Source organism: Rhinolophus sinicus, chromosome 4, assembly GCF_057876585.1.
Source record: "Rhinolophus sinicus isolate RSI-liver-muscle chromosome 4, RSI-T2T, whole genome shotgun sequence".
Taxonomy (NCBI): Eukaryota; Metazoa; Chordata; class Mammalia; order Chiroptera; family Rhinolophidae; genus Rhinolophus; species Rhinolophus sinicus.
In genome coordinates, this window is record NC_142504.1 from 31,305,242 (window position 1) to 31,320,737 (window position 15,496).

Consider the following 15,496-nt stretch of genomic DNA (forward strand, 5'->3'; position numbering starts at 1 on the left):
GATGGCGAGTGTGTGCCTGTCTGACACCAGTCACCTCTCCTACAGACTAAAAGTGGCCTTCTGATCTTTCTGAGTCCCTCAGGAAGCCACTACCAGTTCATTGGTGTTCACACAAGACATGGACAATTACCTGCCACTCTTGTTCTCATTCCCTCTCTCAGCCCAGATTCCAAACAAACGTGGACTAGAAGGAGATAGCGAGGGTTATACGTGTAAATGGAAGGTCACGTAGATGATCAGAGGCTCTTAGCCCAAAGGTTCATTCCTCAAAGAAGCTTAAGTGACTTGGAGATTTCAGACCAAGCCACCCTTTAAGTCCCCATCACCCATGCTGACTACCCAGTTCTCCACGTGGCGCCCCGGGACACAGCCTCACCTTATGGAATTGTGGAGGGTATATTCGAGCAGCCCCATGGTTCAACAGCAGCTGGTAGCAGATCTCAGGCTGCGCCGCAGGTCGCACGGAAGTGACCTTCAGCACGTACTGGATGGCAGCACAGCCGTTGATATCCATGAGATTGGCTTCAGCGCCGGCTTCCAGCATCATGTGCATGAGCACGTGGTCGCAGTTCCAGGCTGCCTTGTGGAGCGGAGATTTAAAGTCGTCATCCCTGGCGTTGACCTCGGCGTGGTAGTCGAGCAGCATGCGGCAGATGAGGTGGTGCTCCCGGCTGTATTCTTGCTCTTTAAAGCGGAGGGCCCAGTAGGTTGCAATCGCCAGGGGGGTCTCCATATGGGCGTTCACACTGTCCACCACGGCGCCGTGCTCCACGTAGAAGGCCACCAGCTCCGACAGACCGAAGTGCGCAGCTGTGTGCAAGGGCGTCTCCTCATCCTGGTTGTTGGTCTTCATATTCACATTCGCCCCTAGAAAGGGAGATTGAGGAAGTTAATTGTTTAAACTTGTGTTGCCGTTATACCTAAGTTTAATTAAACGGGACTTTTCTTGCTGCTTCTCTTTTAACCTCTGACTACCATACATTACCCCTTTTTTTCCAAGTTTCATTTCTGGGCCTCACTAAAGCCAGTCCTTTGAAACAACAGTGCCATCTCCTGGACAATTAGGAAATACAACCCGGACAGGGGGTCGGGGCTTGGTGGGTACTGGAAGGCTGGAGAATTGTTTCTTGAGTTTTAATTCTTACTCCCATGTGAACTGGGAAATACAAAGTGGTTCCTATAACTAATAACTTTTATCAATAAAATAGTAAATATCATTGAAAAGAAAGGTTATATCACAACCTTGGAAGCTCATACAAGTGACTTCAAAAATCATCAATTTCTTTGAATATTTCACAAAATCATGTTTTTCTTCTCTTTCAAAGCAGGAAAACCTGAAAGTTTGGTCCAAGAAAACTTTAGTGGTATGAAAGTTGCCCAGCCCTCTGACTGAAAACTGACGATATTAGAGCCATCCAAGTCGTAAGGCAACCCTGGAATACAACTGGGGAAAAAACAAAAACCACAAACACTTTGACCATCAAACTAGCCTAAAGGTCATATTTTTCATTGAAAGGGGTGGAAGTTAGTTTACTAGAAATACCCGTTGAAAGACAATGATTTAGAGATTGTAACATACTTGATTTACAGTTGACAATGGGTATTAGAAATAGAAAATTTTATGTTGTAGCAAATGGCACTATTTCATCTTTTCTTATGGCAGAGTAGTACCCCACTGTGTATATATACCACATCTTCTTCATCCAATCATCTATCAAAGGACACTTTGGTTGTTTCCATGTCTTGAGATTATTATGCTAAGCGAAATAAATCAAACAGAAAGTTGAGAACCATATGACTTCACTGATATGTGGAATATAAAACTGAAAGAAACACAGGAAGAAGACAAACAAATAAAGAAACAAAAATTCATAGATACAGACAATAGTTTAGTGGTTACCAGAGGGTAAGGGGGAAAGGGGTGGTAGAAGAGGGTAAAAGGGGTCAAATACATGGTGATGGAAGGAGAACTGACTCTGGGTAGTGAACACACAATGTGATATATAGATGATGTGTTATAGAATTGTACACTTGAAACCTATGTAATTTTACTATGCATTGTCACCCCAATACATTTTAATAAAAAAATAAATAAAATATACAAGACTTTCCCGAGATAATTTTCTGGCTGTGTGCTGAATGCTTTCTGAAATTGTAGGAAATAAAATGGAACCAACTGAAAAAGAAAAGAAATAGAAAATTTTAGTGCTTGGAAAGCTCCTCAAAAATTATTTAATCCGACCAACTTATCTAATGGACCTGGAAACTGAAGTGAATTTTATTTTTCTGGTAGAGAATGTTAAGTACTAGAATGATCAACTAGAGAAGCTGAAATTTTCCTTCTCTGCGTAATTTAATGGGATGAACCAAATGACCCCTGGGGAATCTACTCTATTATTAATTCTACTAGAATTTTTTTCTTTTACCCTCATTTGCTACCCTCCTCCCCCTCCCCCTTACCCTTTTGTAATTCTACTAGAAATGTAGTATATAGCTACTTCAAGTATAAATCTGGAAAGATTATTATTATTATTATTATGCCAGCAACAAATATCTATTAAGTACTTACCATGTGCAAAATTCTGAGCTAAATACTTTACATATATTGCCTCATTGAATCTTGCCATCCTTTGCAGGAAGTACAATTTTTACCCTAATTTTACAGATGAAGAAATTTATACTTAGAGAGGCTAATAACTACACCAAGCTAAGAAACAATAGATGGAAGGTTGGAAAACAGACAGCCTGCCTTCAAAATCTCTTACCACTATGTTATTCTACCTCATTAGTTTCCTAGAAGAAAACTTTTCTGTACTTTGCTTTCGTTTGGTATTTGAAAACTTGAAAGTAATTAACATAGAAATCATGCTGCATTTTGTTAATTTAAAAAATCGTTCACCATGTATTGCTCCTCTATGCCCCTTTTTTATGGCATCCTCTGGTCATACGGAACATATTTGAGAAAGGCAATATAGTTACAGACATGCTCAGTATCCTGTACAAAATCGTCCCCCAGTAAAGTTTTCGAGAGCATACTGCTCTGTAAACTGAAACTGTCAGTACCCTCCCTAACTTACAGAACGCAGAATTATAACCAAAGATCATCATTCATAGAGCCATCTGTGTTCATCAGTATTCTGCCCTGGAGAAGTTCTGGGTCAGGTCTCCTTTCAGGTCAGCCTTTCTTTTCTCTGGAGTGAAATGCAATGAATAAGAATGTCTTCCCAGAAGCCCTATGCAGGGTCACTTCAAACACTGGAGAATTTCCAGTAAAGAGGGGAATCAAAGGGTCAGGATGAAAACTTTACAGGGCAACTTGGAACAAATCACATTCTTTATTTTTTAATGTACTTGGACATTGACAATTGACCCTTGACCTCTTGATACAATAGATATGCCGCACAGTTTCCCTTTCTGAATAGGAGAGCCCTATTTTTATAGTACTTTAAATGTGTCTGTCAGTGCCTTTCTATTTCCAGGGAATATACAAAGTAGTATGATTTGACTACTTTTTTATTTTAGATTTTGTGATGTATTCAAGAAATTAAAGACTATAACATAAATACTTGGCAAATTTTTAAAAAATATTTTTAATGCAGAAGTACAATGTATTAGTTTCCTAGAGCAGTTGTAACAAAATACCACAAACTAGGTGGCTTAAAACAACAAATATTTAGTTGCAGTCGTGCAGACTGGAAGTGTCAGCTGGGTTGGCTCCTTCTGAGGACTTTAAGGGAGACTGTTTCATGCCTCTCACTTATCTTCTGATGATGACAGGCAATCCTTGGTGTTCCTTAGCTTATGGATGTGTCACTCCAAGATCTGCCTCCATCTTCACATGGCGTTCTTTCTCTCTGTGTCTCTATGTCTTCACATGGTTGTCTTATTTATTATATGTCTTTATATAAGACATGAGTCATATTGCAATAGGGGCCCATCCTGTTCCCAGTAATCTTAACTAATTACATCTGCAACAACCCTGTTTCCAAACAAGGTCATATACTGAGGTATTGGGGATTAGAACTTCAACATATTTTCTTTTTCAGGGGCGGGGAGAGGATACAATTCAACCCATAACATAGCATGCATTACATGATATATAAAACTACATACGTGCAGTTTGAAAAATATTGCAAAGCTCTCACCCATGTAATCATATTCTAAGTCAAGAAATCAAACACTCCCAGACCCAGAGAAGACATTCATTTTCCTATGCATCCTTCTCCCTCACATCCCCTCTGTCCTGCCTATTATCCTGACTATTGTGATAATCATGTCCTTGCATTTCTTCATAGATTTACCACCTTTGTATATATCTTTAAATAAGATAGTTTAGTTTCATCTATTTTTGAACTTTATATAAATGGAATAAGAAACACATTCTTTCATGACTTGCTTCTTTCACTCAACATTATGTTTGTGAAAATAACTTATGTGGGATTATTTCAGTCTCGTTTGTTCATTTTGTTGTGTTGTACCTCACCACACAAGTAATCCACAATTCTTCATCCTACTGGTGATGGGCATTTCCAGTTTCCGACCATTCCATACACTGCTGCCATGAACATTCTTGTACATGCTTGTACGCTGGTGTTCATGTGAAGGAGTTTCTCTGGGTTCTATATCTACGGGTGGAATGGCTAAGGAATTGGGTTTACGTATCTTCAGCTTCCTTAGATGGTGTCAAACAAGTGTACCAGTTTCCCCGCCCATAAGCCATGCGTGAGGGTTCATTCTCATCAACATTTGGTATTTTCAGTCTATTTAAGTTTAGCCAATCTGCTGGGTGTGTAGTGACATCTCGTTGTGTTTGAATGTTTGCTTTCCCAATTAACATTTGGGTGAGCCATATTTTAATATTTTTATTAACCAACATTGCCTTTTATTTACTATTATAAGCATTTCCATGTTGTTATAGAATCTTTTTTTTTTTAATTAAATTTACTGGGGTGACAATGGTTAGTAGAATTATATAGGTTTCAAGTGTACGTTTCTATAATACATCATCTATATGTCACATTGTGTGTTCACCACCCAGAGTCAGTTCTCCCTTCGTCGCCATGTATTTGATCTCCTTTTCCCTCTTCTACCATCCCCAGCCCCCCTTACCCTCTGATAACCACTAAACTATTGTCCGTGTCTGTGTTTTTGTTTCGTTGTTTGTCTTGTTCCTGTGTTGCTTCCAGTTTTATATCCCACATATGAGTGAAGTCATATGGTTCTTGACTTTTTCTGTCTGACTTATTCTGTTTAGCATAGTAGTCTCAAGATCCATCCATGTTGTCGCAGATTATATAATCATTTTAAATATCATTTAAAAATAATTACTACATATTATTCCATAGAGTGAGTTTACCTTACTGTTGGTCGTGAAGATTTTGTTACAAAGATTGATCTTATAACTAATGCTACAATTAGTAAGTTTGTATGTAAATTTTAGGATTATTTCCTTGGCATAAATTCCCCCAAAACAGTAATTACACTGAAACATCTAAGCGATTATAAGGATCTTTATGAATAATTACCAAAAAGTATATTTATATATCTCTCATTAATATGGAAGAGTGCTATTTCACTCACTAAATGTGTTGTTATACATTTAAAAAAGATTTTTTTTTTTGCTAGTTTGGAATGAAAAACTGGTCTTTGAAAAAAAATCTGAGTTCATTTGATTATTAGAGTTTGAACACTTTCTCTTAACTATTAACTAGTGGTATTTCTTCTTTGGTTAGTTGTCCAAATTTTTGTCCTTTTATACATTGAAGACTTTCTGCTTTGTTTACGTTTATATGAGCCTTTCATTAAATTAAGATGTAAGCCTGTGCTATCATAATTGCTATAAATTTTTAAACCAGTTTATTTTGACTTTTCTTAAATACAATGATATTAATTTTAGATAATCAAATTCAAAACAAATGAGTTTTTAAAAAATATTTGAATGGCCTACTCCTCTCAGAAGTTGCATAACTATCCAGATAAATTATAATTTAATTTTATTATAGATTTGAAAAATGTTTAACATTTGTTTCATCTGGAACTTATCTTGCTGCAGACATCAATTTAGGAAGAATTGATGTTCTTACAGTATCGAGTCTTTCCAGGCAGAAACATGATCTCTTTCTCTAAAAGGTTTTCTTCATATTCTATAAACTATACTTCCAAAAATATTGCAACTATTTTAATTCTACAGGAATAGGGTAAATTAATTCTGAGGTAAAGTACTTTTTAATGAGAGAAAGCCTTTTATGAACCTTTTAATTTATGCAAGATGGTCTCCAACAGTAGTCTGGAATGGTGGCAAATGAGACAGAAAAAAATTTTAATTTGCACTGCTTGATAAAGACCAAGGACTTTCCAGATTTCATCTATGGGCAAAGGAGACAGAGATTTGCGTGCACTGAGAATGAGACGAAGATGAGAGAGAGGATACGATTTTGAACAGAAAAAAAATGGGAGCTTGCCATAAGAAATGTTGCCTGGCCAGCCAGGCCTGGCCCAACGGGAAAGATAATCCTGAAGCCAGTATTACCGAGGGACACAATGCCAGTCAATATTAATTTTTTCTGTTCTCCCATACTGTGTGATAATATCCTTTCATTTTCCCCAAAACAGATAGAATCAATTTCATGACTCCTAATTATAAAACCTCACATTTCCTTATTTTTTTCCAAATAAAATGAAACTGCCTCCAAATGCCCATTGTTAAGTTGGCTACTCCTGGGTACTCAGTCATCACTGTGGCTCCATCTCCTGGGCTTTTCTACTCCCTACAGGCTACGAGTTGGTCCTCAGAGGCATCCACATTTCCCTCAAGTTCTGTCACCTCAAAAGCTACATGACAGTGAGAGCAGGGAGAGGTCTCTGTCACTGCAGAAACTGTCACCTTCCTGTCTTCCAAGATTCATGGAGTCCACACTGCATATCCCTGAACCAGCCCCGACCATCCTCCCTGTCCAAATGCACTTGATTTCTTGAAGATCCTGAGTGTCAGCAGTGAGATCAGTGGGGAGATGGAGGATGCGGCCAGACCCTGGCTACTCAACACTTTCAGACATGCCTTTCCTATTCTGCAGTAAAATTCATAGATAATATCATCTACCTTCACACATAATCTTTTAAAACTAAATATGATGTCTACCTAACATGTATAGGCAAAATGAAAGTAATTTCTAATAATTATCACTGCATAGTTATGATTGCTAATATAATATAAATAAATTACATTGAGGTCCTGTAAAATTCAACATGTTAATGACTATCCTAGATAACATAATGAAATCATGATTTGCTTTGTAGAATCCCGTATGTATTATAGAATCCTAACAGCTACATGTTTGAACTGACAGAGGTGTTTTGCATTATAGTTCAAATACCACAAACATCATTGCCATAATGAATGTTACTCCGCATGAGGAAAAATCTTAGTAAAGTTCTGAGTAAATCCAAGTCCAATCTTGCCTTGATTTATATGATAGTTGCATTCCTGGAAATGCCTATATTTATTTACAATTCAAAAGTATTTTGTGTTTATATGTAAAATGGAGACAGGTTAGAAATCTGTTGCTACTACCTGTAAATATCTGTTATTACATTAGCACCAAATCTAAGATTTTTTGAAAATTAAGAAATAATTTAAAAACACAGAAAACTCCAGGAAATATTGTAACAGACATGTATATACTCATATTTGACAGATGTTAGTTTTTGCCATATTTACTTTAGTTTTTTTCCAACATAAAATTTTACAGTCAAAGCCCAGCCCATTTTTCTTTTCTTCCCTCCATTTCTTTCTCCACAGAGACAATTACTAATCTAAAGTTGATTTTTATCATTCCCTTGTAAAATTTTGTTCTTTCATTACTCATATGTTTATCCATAAACAACATATATGTTATTATTTTGTGTTCTTAAAAACACGGGAAGTGGTATCTCACTTTTGCAACCTGTTCTAATCAGTGACCATTATGATATTGAATGGAGAGCTGATTTTCTTTTTCATTTTAACTGTTGAATAGAATTGTATTGAGTAATTAAGCTATAGTTTAGCCATTCCTCTACTAAAGACAGTTAAGTTGTTTTAGCTTTTTCATAAAAACAAATAGCTTTCAAATTGTGCAGGAGTTTCTTGCAAGAGAGAAATAGAATAGCATGAACATTTTCTTTTATCAAAAAATGAAGTAACTAGGTGATTTATTATATATTTATATCATGATTTTCTTCCTAAAAATTCAAAGCAGCCTAAATCAACTATAGGATATTACTGTAGCTTGCTGAACCCAAAGCCACAGTAGAAATAAACGTACCCAGGCAATAAACAAGTAGAATTGAAAAGAAGTGAAAAACGGTGTGAATTTTGTGGTGTCGGATAACTGGCTGAGCACAATGCCGTTCCCCATCTCCTGTCAAGTGCTGCAATACACAAATGGCTTTCTTTCTTTTTTTTTAAATTAATATTTTTTGGGGTGACAGTTTTCAATTATATAAATTATATTCATCAGTGGTTATATCAACTTATACAGAGGGTGCCAAAAAGATGTATACACATTTTAAGAAAGGAAAAAACTAATATAGTTTTTTAATACAAAATTGTATTAAAATGCAATTTTAATACAAAATTGTAATACTCACTATATACCGATAACAAAAGATGAATACAGGTCACGTTTGACTTCTGCAATGACAAGAGGTGCTCAAAGTGGTTACTATCAACATAATTTTAATAGTTTTTTCCTTTCTTAAAATGTGTATACATTTTTTTGGCATCCTCTGTATTTCCATCAGTATAGTTTGAAGATTCAACATCATTTCCAGTGCGTGATACTGTCAAACAGTAAATGTTCACCAATTAGATGGTATGAAAGAATATTTTGATTTAGTTTACGTCCCCCTGGTTACCAGTAGAGTATCTTCTGTTTACAGGCAATAGGATTTCCACTTGTATGAATTGTCTATTCATCGCCTCTGTCCATGTTTCATTGGGTTGTTTGTGTTTTTCTTATTTATTTTTCAGGATACAAATAAGATCATTATGAAAAAAATGATTAAAAAAAGCTTTATTGAAGGCAAAGAACTTAAATTTAAATAAATGCCAAGTTCTATGAAAGGAGAAAGATCAGATGTGTAGGTATGTTTCAAACTTCACCTGCTGCCTGAAGAGTTCTACCTCAGGTAGAGCAAGCTGGGTCCTGCAGTGTGAGCTGACCCACACGCTCAAGGTAGGCAGCAGGTAGAAAAGGTGGGCAGTGTGTGTCCCTGTAGGACAGCTCTTAACAGAAAATCAGAAACTCACCCCACTGTTTCTCCTACTTACCATTTGCCCCCCACTTCCCTAAATTTGTTAAGGTAATCTAGGATTCTTAATCTTGTTGTGTTTATTTCCAAATATAACAAAAGGGATCCTTCTAAAACAATTTTGTCTACTGCATTGGATTTTGTATTTACTAAACTACAGTGTGTTTTTTTCCTTTGTTTCTATGTGCTGATTGGGTTTCCATGTTTTAAACCTCTGCCAACTCCAGAAGGTGGCTAAGCTAGATCCCAGAAAAAGGAACTTTCCTGCTCTTCTGGTCTCTTCCCTCTTTTCCATGCACCAGCTCTACAGGGTTGGAAACCATCATTAGTATGGTGGGCAAGAAAGAGCAGGAGTGCTGAACGCAGGAAGAAATTATGCACCATTCCACAGCTGTACACTTCCGGTCTGCAGTGGACTTGAGCCAGGAGAGAGGACAGGGTCCTCAATTTTAAGTCAAGCTTGAATTATTCACCCTGGATATCCATGTTTTGGATTGAGACTGACCTGTGAGACTCGAAGTGACTATATATCTTTTCTTATCTAAGAGTTACCAGAGAAGACATGGACCCACCTGAGTTTTCCTCCAACAGTAGGGGAGAAACTAGATCCTCTGAATAATTTAAAGAGACACTGGACAACAAGAATAAAATTGTTTTGTATATTTTGCATTATCTAGTTAATAGTCACGTGTCCAATAAATTTTTTCAGTCAGGGCAACTTTTGGAAAATTTTCTAAGACCACAAATACTTGAGACTATTTTTGTATTGTCATCCGGCATTGAAAATAATATTTAAAAAGTGTAGAATTCTTGGATAATTTGCTCCACAGTATTTCATAAGTTTGTTCTACTCTTTTCTAATACTAAACATTATGAAGAAAAGAAACCTACCACGTTTTTTGTTCCATTACACGTAATCTACTTTTTATTTATTCACTTGTTTGTATACTTTTACTATTTTTATTGTTGAAATTTGATATTTTATTAAAGCTATATCTAGGCTTATATATTTTTTCATTTATTTTGCCAGAAGCCAAACCTACCCATTTCATATCCACATGAATGTGTTTTTTAGACAAAAAAAATTTTTTTCTTTTATTCTGTTTTAAAATATTGGTCCTATTCAAAAAAGAAACATTTCTTTGTGTATTGAAAACTACAAAAGCTCTTTTTGCTTAAAATGTACATCGTCCACAAATTGTCGAGTTATGGTCATTGATGAGAAATCTCCCACAGTTGTTAAACCTCATTTCTCAAATGCGTGTGTGAAAATATGGTCAATTACTCCTGGCTTTCTAACACCACCTTTTAAAATTCCACATTTCTTAGAAAAAGCACTAAGACAGGGTGAAGAGTATTTACTCCTTGGTTATAGTGGCCCCTAATATGTGTGAGGAAGAAAACATGGATTATTATCCTAGGTTATAATAGTAGAATTTGAGAAGGAAATTGGTTCAGTTTATTAACTTCAGGTAGAAATTTAGCATCCTCATTAGCTACTTGTTTTGTCAGAGATGTCTTCATCCTCATCAGCTTGAACTTCACCTGCCTTAGTTCAAAACCATGCTTCTATAGGCTTTTGTGCAGGTAAAAGACAGCACATTTGTTCAGTGTTCTTTGTGAAAATATTAATAATGTCTGATATTTTTGAAGTGCTCACTAGGAGTTTTACATATATTGTCTCGGTTGTTATTAACAGTACGCATTCTTCAGAAACATCTATTATTCAAAGATTAAATTTTCTTTCGTATTCAGAGCTTTTCATTTTCTGAGTGTTCTGGGATTGTTTCTCAAGTCTGCTTCTTTGTCAAGGATGCAATTTTGTGCAGTGTCAAGTTTGTTATTAACTGTCACCAAGGTATATTTTCAGTTGGCTGCTTTGTTCTAGTTTCAATTTTACCCTTTCAATCTACAATCTACGGCAAATATATTTTCTTGTATCTTTCGTAGCCTTGTCTTAAATGAAATCTTAAACAAAATACCATTTTCTCTAAGGCCCCATGTCTCTAATTCTCACATTCTCCTGGGTCTGGAGTTGACAACTTCTTTCATCTAGATCAGCAATGGTGTTTCTGAATCATTACTTTTTCACCCTTGTGTACAACCCCTCATCCACATCCAGTTCGTGTCGCCCATTGAGGTTATTCTGTACCCTTTCTTATTTACTATCTCACCAACTCCCACTCACTCTCCCATTTTCACTGAAGACATAGGAAGTATCAGTCTTTCTTTTATCTCTGTCCTGATGTCTTCAATACCTCTGCAGATGACCCACCCAACACATTCACGCTCACAATGCCAAATCTTCTGGGGCAGATTGTATTACCACTACCAAATATCTTGCTCCTTCTTACAGTGGCTTTCCTGTTGCAGGTTTACACATCTCCACCCTGTTGAATTCAGTTTGAATTACTGGTTCTAGTTGCCCAGTTGCATCACTAGCCTTCCCTAGCTAGGTTACTCAACTCTTCCTTAATTGCAAATATATTCTAAATTTTCCTTAGGTTAGGATTTAATCAGTATAGACTAAATCATGTTGTTGTAACAACACTCAAATCCCAGCAGATGAATGGAATAAAAGTTTATTTTTCACCCTCACAGCATCCACTATAGTTTCAGAACCAATGTCCTCTATTTGATCTCTCAGAAATCCAAGCTACCTCAGTCTTGTGGCGTCACCATCTCTACATGAGGTTTCCTCCACTATCACAACACCATAGGAAAAAACTAGACAGTAAAAGTCCTACATGGACTTTTCACTGCTTAAGCTTCAAAGTGACTCTTCTTTCTTTCCTTCAAATGTCGTCAGGTGGAAGAATCATATGATTCTGCTAAAATTCAAGGGTTAGATTAGAAAGTGTGGTCAATTTTTCATGAGACTGGAGAGCAAAACTACTAGATATTGATGAGCACTAGTTATTTCTACCACAGCTAAATTGAGCTTCTGTGGGTTGCAGTAAAACAAACAGAAATGTTGACTAATTCAATACCTACTTTACCTTCTCCCTTCATTTTAGAGAAGAGGGGTCTCTCCCTCAATTCAAGACCAATACCTCCATCTTTACAATTGATCATGTGCCCAGCAGTTGAATGTTGCTCAACAAATATCTCTTTACTATAATCCAACATCTCTCTTTCCATCAACTTTTTACCCTCATTTTATGAGCATATTTAGGTTTCTCCCAACCATTTTCTCCTTTTTAGCTACTCTCCAATTTCTTTTGATCTCCTTTTAGCCAAACTTCTTAAAGGTGTGGTCTCTGATTTCTGTACCCACCTCCTTACCACTCACAATCCCCTCAGTCCATCACAACCTGCATTCTGTCCCCATTATTTCACTGAAGCTGCTCTGACAAGGGTCACCAGTGGCCTCCAATTGATCATTCTTATCCACAGTTTTCAAATAAGGGACTTGTATCTAAAATATGTAACTGTTACAACTCAATAATTAAAAACAAATAACTCAATTTTTAAATAAGCAAAGTATATGATAGACATGTCTACAAAAAAGACATATAAATGGTCACATGAAAAGATGCTCAGTGTCATTAGCCATCAGGGAAATGCAAATCAAAACCACAGTTTGATATCACCTTATGCCCACCAGGACAGCTATGATATAAAAACAGATAGTAACAATTGTTAGTGAAGACGTGGAGAAATAAGAATGCTCATACACTGATGGTGGGAATATAAAATGGTGCAGCCTCTTTGGAAAATAGTATGGGAGTTCCTTAACAAGTTAAACACAGAGTTACCATGTGACCCAGGAATTACACTCAACAGAAATGAAAACATGTCCACACAAATATTTGTACATGAGTGTTCGCAGCAGCATTGTTCGTAATAGCTCAAACATAGAAACAATCCAAATGTACATCAACTGATAAATGGGTGAACAATGTGGTATATCAATACAATGAAATATTATTCAACAATGAAAATGAACAAAGTGCTAATATATTGTTTCATTTTATCATTTCAAAAAACATTGAAAACATTATGGGAAGTGAAAGAAGTCAAATACAGAAGACTACATATTATATAAATTCTATTTATGGAAAAGTCCAGAATAGGCAAGTATATAAAGACAGAAAGTAGATTAGTGGCCTAGGGCAAAGAGGATGGGGAGCAGCGGTTGAAGGAAAATGGAGGGTGATTGCTAAAGTATACAAATTTCTTGTTGGATGATCATGTTTTAAAATTGTAGTGGTGATTGCATAACTCTGTGAAAATACTAAAAGTCATTGAATTCACATTTAAATTGGTGAATTGTATGTAAGTGAATTATATTACACTACAGCAGCTGAGATATACATGACCAGTCTTGAGCTGATCCCTGAGCTTCAGACCTACCTGTACAACTACCGTTCTGAACAAATCCATCTGGAGGCCGGCTGGGAGCTAAAACATAACATGTCCCAAACTAAACGCCTTTCCTTCTTAATCTTCTCACTCATATAAGCTGTATTTCAATAAATGGCACCACTGTGGCCTCAAGCAAATCAAACTGAAAGTCAAAAATTCAGCTGCCATTCCTACTTCTTTCTCATTTCCTGGCCCCTTCCCATCAATCGCCAAGTCTTGACACCATTACTTCCTATCCTATTACCACTACCTAGTTTGTACATTTACATTTCCCCCATAGGCACTTATATTCTCAAATTCATCCTACATATTTCTAAGAGCAATATATTTAAAATGCATGTCTGACCATATTGCTATCTCTCTTAAAATCCTGTAGAATCCTTCCATTTTCTATATGATACAGTCTAAGCTTTTTATCATAAGAAACAAAGACACCACAATCCAGGTCCTACCTCCCAGGCTTCTATCCTGTCGTTCTTTGTCTCACACTTTGCTTTAATTACTGAGCAGCCTGTAGTTCTGTGCAAACACCAACATACCTTTGCTTATGTTGTTTCTTTGACCTGCAATGACCTGAATTTATTCTTTCTGATTAACATGACTCATCCTTCAAGGTCCAGTGCCATGTCTTCCAGAAAACCTTCCTTTACCCCTAGGCTCTGCTACTTGTCTCTGCACTATAAAAATTTTATTATCTCACTCTAATGAGTAACATATTTGGGTGTCTACTTTCTCATTTTTAAGATCCTTGAGAACAGATGCTATTTCTAGTGCTTGGTACATTTATGTCCCTAATACTTGGTATGTTTATCCATTCAACAAATATTTGTTGAGCCTCTACGATTTACCACTACTGTTCTAGGCTCTAGGAATACCATAGTATTCCCAGACAATGTCCCTAACTTCATGAAATTTACATGCTAAGGAAGAAAATTGACAAAACAGTTAATATATACATGTATATACACATACATATACGTATATGAAAGTTACAGGTTGTGATGTGTAATGAAGAAAAGCAAAGTTGGGTACAGTGATGGAGAATAATGAGGGAAGATGACACTTTGTAAAGGTTTTCTGAGGATGTGACATTTGTGCAGCAAGGAAGTAAACCATCTGAAGAGCTCGGGGAAAGTCTTTCCTGGCAAAGGAAACAGCAGGGTAAGAGACTCTGAGGCAGGTAGGAACAAGCTGGCTGTGCTCAGAGAACACAAAGAAGGCAAGCCCAGAAGAGGTGAGGAACATCGGGAGCAGTAGAAAACAGCACTGCTGAAGCAAGCAGGGGTCAGACAATGTCAAGCTCAGAAGGTCATGGGAAAAACTTTTGACCATATTCTAAATGTGAGGGGAAGCATGGGGGTGGGGGATGATCTGGTTTACCTTTTGTAAAGATCACTCGGGCTGGCTGTAGGAAGGGTAGACTGCAAAAAAAAAAAAAAAAGGCAAGCGTGAAAGCGGAAGTTATTGGAAGTTTACTATTATAGTCCAGGAAGAAATAACGTGGCTTGGGTTTGGTGGTCTCAGTGTAGGTGGATTGAAGTGGTCTGACTGGAGATATAGTTTGGTGGCGCCAACAGGGCTTGTGGGGTGTCAGGTGTGAGGGAAAGTGAGGAAACACAGATGTCTTCTAGGCTTTTGGCTTGAACAACTGGAAAAACAAAATTGTCATTTATTAAGATGGAGAACACAGAGGCAGGTACAGGAAACACAGTTTCAGTCTGAACATGGTAAGTTTGAGTGGAGATGGGTTATATGCAGTTGGATAGATGAGCTAGAATTCAGAGGAGAGGGTCAGGCTGGGAGGTACAAATCTAGGAGTGAGTACCATTTGGTAATA

The 15,496-nt window shown here is 36.8% G+C and overlaps 1 protein-coding gene across 1 annotated transcript in view; it reads right to left on the reverse strand.

Annotated features, from left to right (window-relative positions):
* The window catches only part of ASB4 (ankyrin repeat and SOCS box containing 4), a 56,662-nt gene that overhangs the window by 11,840 nt on the left and 29,326 nt on the right, over nt 1–15,496 (reverse strand). The window contains exon 3 of the mRNA XM_019729745.3: nt 377–867. Within this exon, the coding sequence (XP_019585304.1) occupies nt 377–867 (491 nt within the window). The remainder of the gene's footprint in view (nt 1–376; nt 868–15,496) is intronic.